Here is a 14,212-nt window from a genome sequence, read left to right on the forward strand (position 1 = left end):
GAGAATACACAGATATAGAACAAGGGCATAAGTTTGATACTCTTTCTTCAAGCTTTAATTTTATAGCCTTTGCCTGAAAATGAAATTTCTCTACAGTGCCCTACTGCCTCAAGCTAAGTCCAAAAGGCTTTCTTTCCTACACACATACTTTACCATGTTATGAGCAACATATCAGTTGCAATGAACTCAATAGAGGCTTCTCCTATGCGTCTGAGCCTGCTTTAATGAAAGCAGCAGTAAAACTCCTGTTGATTTTCCAGGGGAGATTGAAGCCCTGGGGGATACTGCTAGCTCTGAAATAAGAGTTCTCTACCAGATACAAAGCACAAGGATACTCACTATTGCATCTCAAAGCAAGATGGGAAATCCTACAGTTTGACCATCATCTCAATTATTCACTTTGGTTAAATGTGCATCCTGAAAACTCCTGTGAAAAATTCTTCCTCAGAGCAAGAAAAGGGTTAAAATCAGGCCACAAGTAAGGCGCTCAGGAGTTGGCCTGAAGTCAGAAAATTCACTGCCAAATTGAGAGCAAATAAGTCTTTAAAACAGTATTGGAACTAATGTCCTGATTTCACCCACCTCCGTCCAAAAGATCAGAAGTTAGATCAGATTAGTGTCACCAGACCTAAATATATGAAACAAAGAACTGATAGGATCAGAGCAACTGCCACCTCCAAAGGGCCCCCTGCTATTACTATAATCTATCTAAGAATAAGGGAGAAAAAAGCACAATATTAAAAAATCACCTTTATTGTTCATACAAAGTTGACTGTCACATATCATGAGGCATCATTAACAAGCTAAGTGTGACTTTGCTTACTTCAAACAATGGTGCTTAATGAAAATACACAATGCAGTTATGGTCATTTATTTTCTTTGCTCTTTGCTGGATGGAATTTGTGCTTTGATAGTAATTCACTTCTTTTAAACTACTAGCTTAGCCAGCATGTTATATGAATGACTTCCTTTCCAGGTAAATCCATCACAGGTACTAAAATCAGAGCTGGGGTCTTCTTGCCCAGATGTTGTTCAAGGTATTCTTGCAGTCCTGAAACAGAAACAGAACAATTCATGAATCCCCTTTGCCTTTGTCTCAGTTTCTATGTAAGAAGTGTGCCATCTCCAAATACGCTTTTGAAAAGTATCGTGGAGTCACAATTAACAAAGGTAAGTGAAATGCAATTCTGATTTTTTAGTTTATATAGAAGGAATAATCACCAGCTCCCAGCTCCCAACCAACCAATCTCGGATCAGCTTTACATGTTGCACGATTCAGCAAAACAGTTAAAAGCATGCTGCTCAATTTTGAGTGAGTGAGTGGCCTGCTTATTACTACAGATAGAGCAAACTGTAACTGAATGCAGGTAGTAAAGATAGCTAAGGATTAATGCAGTTGATACAACTGGTATTTATCTTTAATAAAGATATTACGTACCACTTGAAATTCAATTCCTTGTAATCTTTGATATTTGGATGATTTAGCTGCACATAGCTGTCTCTAAGTGAAACCCTGCTCTCAGGTTCCACTGAGATACATCAATGTACAAAGTTAAAATGGGATATTCTAAAAAAACATTGTGAACACGATTTCCATTTGCAATCCGTGGAAACATGCGGCATTGAAGATATAATGGAGGGAGTCCAGAGACAGCAACATACATGACTGCAGATCTAGATTTACAGAGATTCAGACTATAAAAAATATGTAATGCAGCTATTGATGGCTCTAAAGGGACTCATGTGACAGAAGTTTACAAACTCCAAGTCCATTATGGGCAGAGAATTGGTAATGGAGAAGATCTAACTAGGACAATAATGGAAGAAAACTAAAGAACCAAAAATTTAAAATGAGCACAAAGACATTCTGGACATGTCGCAGTCTCAATGGACATGCTGAAAATCCACAAAGAATCTTTAGAGAAGACTGGAAAAAACTCTCCAAATGATCCTGCAGAAGACAGTTTCCTAATGGTAGGGAACAAGCTGCGTGGTTTTGGTTTTGGTAAGTTATTTCTGTCTGTAGCTTCTGTGATTACAGCAATTCTTTATAACACTAAGCATTCTTGGCTAGAGCGGGTGTAAAGAGGGCAGAACTTGAAGAGTGTCACAGATTTTTTTTTTTTTTTTTTCCCCTCACTGCCTGTGAAACTGTGAATATGCAGTTCAGGCAAAGTGTTATCTCATACAGGATAAAAGAGGAAATTTGCTATTGTATTTACAGAGGCTAGCGCTGCTCTGCTGGCACTCAGCAGCAGGAATTAATGTAACAGTGGAAATGCTACCTACGAAATACCGCAAAGACAGCAGCAGTCTGCTGAAATTCTGCAGTTTTGTATTAACGTCATTGACGTTAGGGAGGAGAACAGAGGTGAACCTAAGATCAAGAGTCACCTCAAAGGTCAAAGGACTTCATGTTCTGTGTAACAAGCAATTCAGTCGATGTATCGCAAGATATTTAGCAGTGACTAACTAAGCATTAGCTAACATTTTCTTTCTCTGCTTTGGTTTCAGGGAATTTCATAGTTATGCTGGCTCAGAAAGCAGTAAGTGGAAGTGGGTAAAAACAACATCTCACCTCAAAAATCACCAATTACACCCTATTAAAACTACAGTTCATTTCTTTCTTCCAGAAGAAATTGTGAAAATATAATTTCTATCTTTAACTTTTTCACAGACTTAAAAGCTATGAAACAGCGCTAAAAATTACCATAAAAAAACCCCCGGCTTTACTTTCAAAGGGAGAATTTGAAAATAAGGCTATCTGGAAATTGAACTGTATTCTTTTGCTTTTTGAGGTGCACAAAATAGCCATAAATATTTACATCTGAGCATTCCTTAGTAGACCTGACAGCCAGAAAGAGCCACCTTTCCAAAAGACCACCACCTTTTCTACTGCAAGCACAAACTGCTGCAGCAAAGCCTAAACGTATAATTGAAATATGGATGAAAATCTGGGGCATAAACCTCTAAATGTTTTATTATACATGTAAATCAAATAGTTTGATATGAAAACATTCTGCTTTAGATCTACATCTTTATACATTTCAAAACTTGTGGATAAAAGACTGCTCATTCAGATTTCACCTCCAAAGAGAAGACTGGATCATCTGAAAAACTAAAATTGCACTCTAAGATATCACAGAAGACAATGCACAATTAGTAAATCTGTGTCAGACTGTGTAATCATAGCTGATACAGTGCAAAAATTGACAGCCATATCTTTTACCTGCTATAAATAAAATGTGAGTTACTCCTCTAAATCCTCCATTACTAATTGCATATTTTTAACTATGTGACACTAATGAAGACATAATCTTTTTTTTAACAACTTCTGCAAATTATGCTTTTAGATAAACAAGAGTCTGAGTCAACAGTAGGAATTTTTTTGAAGTATGTATTTCTTTGTTTAAATACACTTAAGATTTCAAATATTTCTTTCCTATCTATTACTTGTGGAAGTGTTTAAGTTGCATGCCATTCCTCTAAAAGTTGACCTTACAAATGAAAATGAGCAAAGGGAAGAGGTGGGGGTACAGTGGGAGTGTTTCCTGGAGCTCTAACAGGAGCCACATAGGTACCAGTTTTAAAATCATTTAATGTCTCCTGATACAGAATATTCATTAAAACACAAGCAAAAAAGCTGAGCAGCAAGCAGCAAACAAGTGGTCTGTTTTGTGTATGTTTTCATTTCCTGTGACAGTCATCATTAATTATTATTACTATCTGAAATTTGCCTAAAGCAGGTAAGCTTCACCCTGTAAGATGGATACCTCTGCTCCCAACCAAACAGCAGAAGCTGTGCACAGGTTTCATACTGAGCTTCACTCTGCACCACTATGAATTTTTCTCTTGAACGAGACACAGCTGAGAGAAGCGTGTGGAGACGAACATACTCACAACCTAGAATGAGTAAGAGTAATTCAAAGTCTTTTCCTCTCTCACCAAAACTTCCAGCAATATTATTTATTCCTGCCATTCCTTTTTCAGGGCACGATAATGAGATTGATAGTACAATGATCCTTCACACAAACCTAACAACCCTTCCATATAACAGGGCACAATTTAGAATGGTAAGTTATTGTTTTTAATGGTGCTTTTTGTGCTTAGTAGATAGAACAATGTCCTAGAAGTCTTTATAGGGTCATTGCAAATGACTAAGAAAATGTTTTTTACATTGATGTTCTTACTGACTTTGATAGGGTCTTTAGGCATTCTCCTGCAGCCCTCACACGTATGAGGCCGCAGAACACACCTGTATGTTTGCAAAACCAGGTCCTTATTATTGCTGACATATCTTGTTTCACTGGCTATTTGCAGGTGGGGAGTAATCTAATAGCCCACAATGATGAGGAAAAGGGTAACAAAAAGAAAGATCACATTTAGCCCAGTATATAAAAAAAATCACTTTGATATTACAACTGCTATCTTTCCTTCAATTTTTAACCAAAAGATATTGTTACATTGCTCAGAGCAGGTCTTTAAATCCCCGAGCTAATAAAGCTCTCCATTGCTTCAGCTGTATGGATCTGACATGCAGCGTGTACTTTGAAAAGACGCGTCACAGGGGATCAGGTTCCTAACAGTTGACTAAGAGTTCCAGTCCCAAAAGATGTGCCCCTGGTGTGCAGAGCACTTAACCCTTCGACCAGTACCAACATGACTATTCACAAATTATTGATGGCCCTAAATCCCCGACAGATTGCAGACAGTTCTCGTCTCCCTTGAAGCCAAAGCATATGGTCACTAATGGAATGGATTAAAAAAATACATACACACATTCAAGGCTTTGCCACACGAATGTACAGCCACAGATACGGTAGGAGGTGATTGAACCGGACTGGACACTGTTAAATACACGATTAGCCTGTTGTTATGGATCATTTCCATTGATCTATATACAGTCTCACAGCAGAGTTTAATTAAAGCTGTCTGGAACAAGCATCTTCCTTAAATGATCGGGCAGTGCAGTGAAAATCTAAAACACAAGGAGCTGGAGACCCCCTCCCCCTCTGTCAAACTTCTAGCTGACTCTCTCTGCGATTTATAACTATAGCCAGGAAGGAAAATATGCTTTTAAGCAATTAAGCGTTTTTATCACTTTTTATGAGGCTTATGTGCCACAGAAATCAGTTTAGGATTTTTTACAAACTTGTACTTAATATAAAATAATGTAGTTAAATGTTAGATTTTAAAACAGAATCAGTGCAATTCATTCATTCTATTTCAGTTAGCACCTTCCTGTATAAAATAAGAGCAAATCTAGTAAATAAAAATATACTGTTGGAATGTAAGGGCAAATTGTTTTCCAAAAGATGATTTTTTTTTGATTTTTTTTCTTGCAAACTTGAAGATTTTAAATGAAGAAAATGTGGGCACATTCCCCTACTTGGCTTTTCATAAAGTCCCTTATTCTTAATTATATCGTCAAAAGTCGGTCATGTTGGCCATTTTCCTGTTAAGAGACTGGGTTTTCAAACCTGCTCTATTCACAGGAAAAATTGAGGCAACATTTTGAAAAGAATTGTGCTTCCATTTTGACAACTAAACATAGCAGTTAGACCTTTAAAAATGCTAAGCACCTATCAGGTCCAGGAAAAACTGGCCAAAGACATGTTACTCTATGTTTTTACAGATTCTTCCCAAATTATAAAATTTGAAGTCAGTTTCAATTTTTTTCAGGTGGGAAACACCCGTTTGAAAAAAAAAAAAAAAAGAGGGAATTTGACAATAACTAAACATAAGAGACTGGAAGAAGAAAGTGCTGTGGAAACCAACCATCCCTGCTTGTTCATCCAGGCTACTACACTAATTTCCCTTAGTCCTTCAGGTTTTGAGCAAGCTACAGTCTGTCTTTGCCTACTTATTTATAACATCAGGACTGATGATTTGCCTACTTCTCATGAATAATCAGGCTGTAATTAAGTTTGGTTAAGCACTGTTAAAATGCAGAGTTCCATTATATGCTAATTGTTACTATAAATAAAACATCCAAACTGGTTTATACATTTTGATTTACCTTTGCCACCTTTTGGTATAGCAGACTAGGCACATTTCTGGAAACGATATAAGCTCCTATTTGCAGCACTGCTGAAGCACTTTGATCACTTGGCCTGGGATTTCTTTCTGAATAAGGGTTAACCAGCTGCTTTCAACTGTGGGGGAAGTGTTTTGCCAATGTAAAGGAGACAGATGACCAACAGGGATCTGGGTAATGCTGCGAAACTCATTTTAACCTACGATAACACCAAGTCAGTCTTTGAAACTACAACATGTAAAGCAAAAGTATTAATGTTCTGTGCTACCTAACTTGGAAATCCAATGTGTTGCAAAGATTTCTCAAGCTGTGTCAAGAGTCTCTCTCTTCTTTCAAAATCAACATTTGGTGAATAAGCTTTCACTTTGCATGATGAATATGTAACAACATTTGTTTTTAAAAAACAAAATGGAATTGGTATAATTTGGACTTTTAAGAAAAGTAGATTTACCTTTCAGGCCTATTTGTAAAAAAAACCACATGACCTAAAAGAAAAAAATGAAATTGCAGAGGCAGTTACCAGGACTGCATTTGGGAGCCAGTTCTCTACAAATATATGCCTAGTCAGATGCCATAACAGCCGTTTAGACCTGTAAAAGTTTGCACTGCATGCAAACAAGTCTTTCATAGAAATGTACTTTTTGGTACATTTTTATTACATTCCATTTCAATTTACCTTGCATTTACAGATGGATCTAAACTGCATAGTTCTATCTTTACTGAAGGACTTCTTGCTGCTCACACCAAACTAGTTTTAGTTATAAGAATTAAGATGGAGACCTGGACAGGCTGGAGAGCTGGGCAGAGAGGAACCTCCTGAGGTTCAACAAGGGCAAGTGCAGAGTCCTGCACCTAGGGAGGAATAACCCTAGGCACCAGTACGAGCTGGGGGCTGACCTTCTGGAGAGCAGCTCTGCAGAGAAGGACCTGGGAGTGCTGGTGGATGACAGATTGACCATGAGCCAGCAATGTGCCCTTGTGGCCAAGAAGGCCAATGGTCTCCTGGGGTGCATTGGGAAGAGTGTTGCCAGCAGGTCGAGGGAGGTGATCCTGCCCCTCTAACTCAGCCCTGGGGAGGCCTCATCTCAAGTACTGTGCCCAGTTCTGGGCTCCCCACTATAAGAGAGACATGGAGCTACTAGAGAGAGTCCAGCGTAGGGGTACAAAGATGATCCGAGGGCTGGATCCTCGGATAGCCTGCCCTATGAGGAACGGCTGTGAGAGCTGGGCCTCTTCAGCCTGGGGAAGAGAAGACTGAGGGGGGATCTTATCAATGTGCACAAGTACCTGAAGGGAGGGTGTCAAGGGGATGGGGACAAACTCTTTTCAGTTGTCCCGTGTGACAGGACAGGAGGCAATGGGCAGAAACTGAAGCACAGGAAGTTCTGCCTGACCGTGAGGGGGAATTTCTTTCCTGTGAGAAGTGATGAAGCACTGGACCAGGTTGCCCAGAGAGGTTGTAGAGTCTCCTTCTGTGGAGATCTTCAAGGCCCGCCTGGATGCAACCCTGTCTACCACGCTCTAGGTGACCCTGCTGAGTAGGGAGGTTGGACCAGATGATCTCCAGAGGTCCCTTCCAACCTTACTGATTCTATGATTCTATGATTGTCAAGTAATCACATAACAGATGAAAATATAGTTTGTACTTGAAACATTAATGCCAATGTTAGCCTTCTCCTTCACCCTGCCCCTAATACTAAAGAACCATTTCAGATTGCCACCACTCTTGGGAAGGACATGTTTATCAGCATCCAGACTGATAGGACTCAATGCCTTCTGGTGGTAGAATACTGCGAGTTGGAGGCACAGAAACACACACAACAGGCTAGCACCTCACAGAGCAGAACAGTCATCAAATGAAGTCTCTGACAAAAAAAAATGTAAAAAGAAGATATTTTACTGCTACTGTTGTTTGTGCAGTGGACTGCTTGCTCCTTTGGAAGCTTCCCCTGCTGTAGGCTTGAGCAGGTTTTACTGTATCTGCAGCAGTGTGAGAAACTCTTCTTACAGCTCGGCAGAGGGAGAGAAGCTTCCTGCGTGTCCCTGCATACCTTCCTGTCAGCTCCTGAGCCCAGGATCAGGGAGGAAAAGTTGCAAGCGCGCTGGAGAGCTGTCGTGGTCTTCATTTGTTAACGGGAGACGTTACACAGAGAAATGATTAGCTTGCTTTAATCTAAACTCGCTAGTCAGCGAGGGTGGCTGTACTCTGTGCCATCGGAGGGGAGTGGAGAGGGACACCCAGCCTCCAATGACCAGCTCTGAAGGAATCCAAGGTCACCCATCCCCTTCCCAGTCTCACCAGCTTCTTTGCTCTTCCTCCTTGCTTAGACAGGAGAGTGGGAAGAGAAAAGGGTTCATTCATCATCAGGGAGGGTATTAACATTATGGGACCTTTACTTTTCTAGAGCTGAGTCATTTGGCTGAGTAACAAGGAAAGTTTTTTACGCTGCAGCTAATACATTTTTTAGCATTTGAAAGAAAATTAGTAGACAAAAATGTTATTTTTAGCGGTGGTTCAATTGTGGGCCTGTCAGCTTAGGCAATGCATCTCTTTTATCAACCTTGTTTTGTTTTCAGCGCAAAGTTTGTTTAAAGACCAATTTCAGAAAAGTTACTCCTTGTGGGTGTTAATTAGAGCTTTCTGGAGTCTGCAGGGTTTAGCTTACGATCCTGTTCACTTACTAAACCCTGTAATTCAAGTTACATGAGGATGGGAAGGAACCAACCCCTTTCTATTCTTCTGAAGGTTCTGTTTAACAGATCATGAGAGAACCTCTCTCCTTGCCTTCTCTAATATGGAATTCTGATCTCTCTCCTTTCCTAAAGAAAATGAAAAACTGTATCTCACACCTGTAAAAAGTTGTCAAACTGATGAACTGAGACACATCCTTAGAGCTTAAACATGGGACAGCTAAACTTTAGGGAACCTCTGCTTCTAAATAACGTCTTCAGTGATAAAGTATACTATACATCTTAGAAAAAATAGCTAAGCATTTGTTCCTTTCCCCTGTATTTTTCTAGGAATAGAGTACTGTCATTCTGCAAGAGAAAGTCCCTGACATATCTCACCACTGACCCAGGGAGCAGGCAAGAAAATCCTTTTGCCTTTCTTCTGTTGTCACACTAAGGAAAAGGCCAGCTACTGGTTCAAAAATTTTAAAAATGTGGTTGGGAAAAGGAGACTTCTTGGTTGGGGGTAATAGAGAGCAGACTGAAGTCGAGTTTATACATGATATGGTTATAACTAGGAACTTCATTATGAAATGAATGAAATGAAAATGCAATTAAGTACTATGCAAAAAGAGACATAAAAAATAACCCAAAACAAAACCTGATACAGAGTCTGCAGAGGATGATACTCAGCCACACCAGATATTTGAAGCTAGGCTAGACAAAACATGAAAGAATGAACTAAAGAGAGCAAACCTGTGAAGGATTAGACAAAATGACTAAAACGGTTATCCATCTCTACTTTAAAGCTGAGAAAGCCTCTATTTTCCTGCAAGGAGAAGAACTGAGGCTGCCTAAGGTAAAATATTTTAACCGTGTTTACGAATACTACCATCTTAAAACAATATCTCCCAAACTTCCTCCCAAGTGTCTAAACTTCAGCTCAGTTTGAAGGCTGGTATGAACGCTTCTGAAAGCTGTACAGCAGTAAAGCAGCGTGCCAGATGTACCAGGAATGCTGAGGAGGTAAGCAAATTAGTCAACCACAATCACCAAATGAGATTTTGTTACACTGGTATTTATATCAATTAAAATTTCAATCTCAAATGCCATTCCTAAGATATTTATGTGCTGCCCAACTCTCTGGATATGCAGAAGTTATCTTCCAAAGTACGCAGCACCAGTCAAATTAGGTATTTTATCAAGCACATCAGTGGCAAGTCATGGAAAGAAATGTGACTCTTTTAAAGATAAAAAATATTGCTGAGCTCTTCTGCATATTAGTTATGGCTATTTCTCAGTAGAAAGAATTAAGATTTAGCTTCCATAATAATTCTTTCAAGTTACTGGCTATAGTTTAGAAAACAGCAACACAGCAGGAAAACTCATTGCTTTGTGTTTTCCACTGTTCCGTTTTTAGCAGCGTCCTATATACAGGTTGAGAATCAGCCTATACAAGGTTATAAATGCGCACTTTTGTTTAAAATGTCATTAACCTTCTGCACTGAATAAAGAAACACTTAAACATGCCCTTCCAGTACTCACACTGAGGTCTAAATACAATTTCAAAGAGAAGGGGAGACTGAACTTTCTGAGTACAATTGCTGAGAGAAGAACTTGTGTTTTTTCTAAAGCCATGACAGAGTGCAAAGATCACAAGCCTATTTTCTCTGTGTACCATGTTTCAGCCTTATCATACTCTATCTCTTTAAGCGGAGGATGGTTATTGAGTTTGTACGCCAGCTGTGTTCGATATCTCTAGGGAGGAAAGGATATAATGATACGATGTGGGGATGAGTCATGAATGGAGACAGATTATTACAAATATATAAAACAGTAAGGACCAGTTTTTCAAGAGGCATTGAAGAATGCACTTCTCAGTATCTGTAAGCACTTTTACTTGCTCACCAAGCAACCCGAATGTGTCTGTGCAGACAGATAAAACTGCAGGATTCACTAGAGGCTTGCACACACTTTCTTCTATACAGCAACAGAAAAATGTGCACTTCCTGGATTTTTTTTTTTTTTTTTTAGTTTAATTGAAACTTGGTGTGAAAATGATCAACTGCAACAGCACCTGTGCAGTAATTACGAAACTTGCTTTTTCACCTTTAGGTCCCACTGCAGCTACTGACTCCTGCCCCGTAGTCCCAGAGCAGTAGATGGCACAGATTTGCAAACTGTAGGACAGTTGGTAGCTGTGCCCCCCAGGTAAGGTTGGGAACGCTGGTGGGGCTGTGTGTGGGAAGCTCGACTGTGCCTGCTGGTAATTCAAGAACTTTTATCTCCAGGGCTGTCAATCTGGCACCTTTCACAAGTGTTAAATTCACTTAAGTATATTTTTTAAGAAGCTGTCATGAGACATACTGAAGCAAATATGTCCTTCAGTGGTTACACATGGACTCAGTTGTAACAATGTTTGTTAAGTGCTTTGACATCCCCAAATGATATGTTTGGTACAACTTCCACATTTATTCGTTTATTCAACTCTGTTAAATAGTCTCTAAACCTATGGGTTTAAGAAATATCTCACTGGACACAGTATATCCAAAAGGCTACATCTAACCGTGAAGAAATGCTTATGTAACTAGTGAACATTGCATACATTTATCTACTAGTGGGAGAATTTAGCCTGCAAATGATAGAAAAGGTTTTTAAAGAGATTTTGTGAAAACCATCTTTAGATTGGGTACAGAGAAGATCATATGCTGCATGCTATATATCAAATTAAGCTGTGATTGTTTAAAATAATACTGATGGAATAAGCATTTTCAGTTGCTAGGCCTTATTCTCAACTGTTGTACATTGTAGATATGCTAATTTACACCTGCTGAGGAGCTGGCACAGTATATTACGTATTTATATATAGTATCATGTGCAAACTAGTGAGATTATTTCTAGATGTTTACTGTTATAATGAGCTCTGAAACTTTAAATCAATCTGCTGCACTAATGTAAACAACCTATCGTAACAAAACCAGACAAAAGTGCACCAGAACATGTTAAACACATTATTAGGTCGATGAAGATCATTCATATTGATCCAGGACTGGCTTCACAGCGCAGTTTAATCACAGCTGCCTGGAAAAAAAGACAAGAGTGGTCATGGCATTCACTGCCTTTCATCGCAAGGTCACTGATTTAATCCTAGAATGAGTCTACAAGTGACCAAAAATTCATTACTACAGTATTTGACAACTTATGTGAAATCAGCTGGAGCAAGGTAAAAAGAACAGACAAATATTTAGACTCAGAACAAAATCTGGCTACTGTTCTAATGAGGAAATACTGTTACTGGAGGTTGCTGATGCTCCACCCAGCAGTTTGTAGGCTTTGATAGCCACACAATTACCTCCTCCTGATCTGGCAGATTTACATTAATTGGATTTTTATCCTGTATAGTAAATACTCAGATACCAATACCCTCTCACTCCCCACGGTCAAGGAAGAAAAGGAGAGAGATGAAAATCTTTTGTTCCTCTTCATGGCCTCCAAGGAAGATGAATAAATCTCACTGCTAGTGCTTCTGTAATATGAGCTCAGAGTTTGTTCCAGATTTGGGAACAGGAGACTGGGAGAGTTATTCAACTGTATCAGTAGACAGCAAAATGAAAGAAAAAAGCCTGAAATTTGGCCACGTACTGATGTGAGCCGAAAATTAATTTCTACTCTAACTTGGAGTTTTAATAGCATAATTTAAAAAAGCTTTCAGCAAGACTTAGGTGTCATTTTGTCAGGCACTGTATAAACTCTAAGCAACAGATAGGGTCTGCCACAAAGAGTTTACTATCAACATAAAAAAAATACAAAGCAGCACAAGGCAAAGTAGGACAGACAGACACAGAAAAGTGTCAAAATTATATATGATTTGTGAAAATCTGGGGAAAAGCCAGTAAGTGACCTGAAATTCTGACCCACCATACGCCTGTTCCTCCTCTTGAGGGCTCATCGCAATTAGCACATGTACCAACCACAGCACAACGACCAGGAACTGAACCATCCTTTTGCTTGGATTGCCTTTGGATCACTGCTAGTTAAAATTACCCTAAAAATACCCCAGCAAAGCACCGCTGCATGCATTCCACCTGCTCTGCTGCAAAGCAACTTTGCTTTTCAGAGGCTTCTGACCTTCTTCCACCAACATTAACAGCTGGGGTTGTCTAAGGGTATTTGACAGTTATCTGTGGGCTCTACATCCAAGCAGTCCATCATACATGCCAGTGCGCTATCCAATCGACTTATTATTGTTTAAAAAATTGTTATATACTTTATACCATAACATATCACTAAAGACTACAACAAAGAGAAAATTATTACACAAATCTAACAAAGACAAAACTTTTAATCACCAAAACGCATGGGTCTAAACACCTGTTTTTTGACAAACTTTTAGAGAAGATGTTTTAGAATTATACAAATGGCACTGCCTTATAGAATGCTTGTAAAATTTCTGATTTATCGTGGCATGGGTGACAGGTAAAGTACGTTGCATAACCTAAAAAGGAATAGCAAAGCTGCCCACACCTGGCCTCCTGCTTGGGGAATCTGCTCCGCACAGCTGGGAATCCCCACCGGTGGGTCAGCACCCACAGGTGAAGAGGCAATCGGCAGCACTGAACAGCTTCATCTGTTTGAACACTGGCTCTTTGGAAAGGAATTTCTAGTTCTGGAACCTTAAGCCACGTCTCCACTAAAAACTATGTTAGCTCAAGTAGACGCTGGATTAATGAAAGCGAAAATGCTCAGAAGGAAAACGGATGTGATGCTTTAATCACTTTTTAGAAACATGAAGTGTGAGTGATGGAAAGGTGACCTTTATCTTTCCCACAAACAGAAGGCACAGTGAAAAATGATTTTGATTTATCCTCATACCTGTTTCTGAAAAGATGTGATCCGTGGTATGAGATCTGGTTTTAACAATGTTGCAGTACTGCTAGAGGGAAATAAATTGTCCAAGAAGAGATGTCAGTTTAAAAGTAAAGCAAAGATGCCCACACAGCCCTTTCTTTGGTCAACACTGATACTTTATGCCATGGGCCTTAACTTGTCAGGGAATATCATACCCTCTGCATTACAGAATACGGTAGTGAGAAGGACAGGCTATAGAAAGCTATCAAATCTGTCCAGAGAGAGGCAGTCTTCCCCTGAACATCATCACTGTAGCGGTCTTACCAGTATTTTCTACACTACATTAGTTGAATGAGTCTGTCTTTTTTTAAAGCTTCTCTTTTAAGGTTGTTTTTCAATTGCACCACTGGTAGAAAGATTCATCAGAATCAGGTCATCACCTTCTTTTGCCTTTTGCAGAAAACACATGTGGATAGAGGGGAAGGTAATAAAACTTGCTCAGCCCAGCTAAATGTCTGCCAGATCACTTTGGAGGGCAAAGCAAACTCATCTACAAGCTGCTACAGGAGCATCTGGGGTCACTGAAGCCCTGAAGAATTTGGTGGGATGAAAAAGAGGAAGGGGAAGGTTCTTAAGGTTTGCTGTTGTTTATTAATA

At 39.4% G+C, this 14,212-nt stretch overlaps 1 protein-coding gene across 5 annotated transcripts in view; it reads right to left on the bottom strand.

Moving 5' to 3' along the window:
- Nucleotides 1–737: 737 nt before the first annotated feature.
- Nucleotides 738–14,212, bottom strand: part of DPH6 (diphthamine biosynthesis 6) — a 211,798-nt gene continuing 198,323 nt past the window's right edge. For all 5 annotated transcript variants that reach the window (XM_062577852.1, XM_062577851.1, XM_062577850.1 and 2 more), the window contains exon 15: nucleotides 738–1,051. In XM_062577852.1, the coding sequence (XP_062433836.1) occupies nucleotides 936–1,051 (116 nt within the window). In that variant the 3' untranslated portion in view covers nucleotides 738–935. The remainder of the gene's footprint in view (nucleotides 1,052–14,212) is intronic.

Source organism: Rhea pennata, chromosome 5, assembly GCF_028389875.1.
Source record: "Rhea pennata isolate bPtePen1 chromosome 5, bPtePen1.pri, whole genome shotgun sequence".
Lineage (NCBI taxonomy): Eukaryota > Metazoa > Chordata > Aves > Rheiformes > Rheidae > Rhea > Rhea pennata.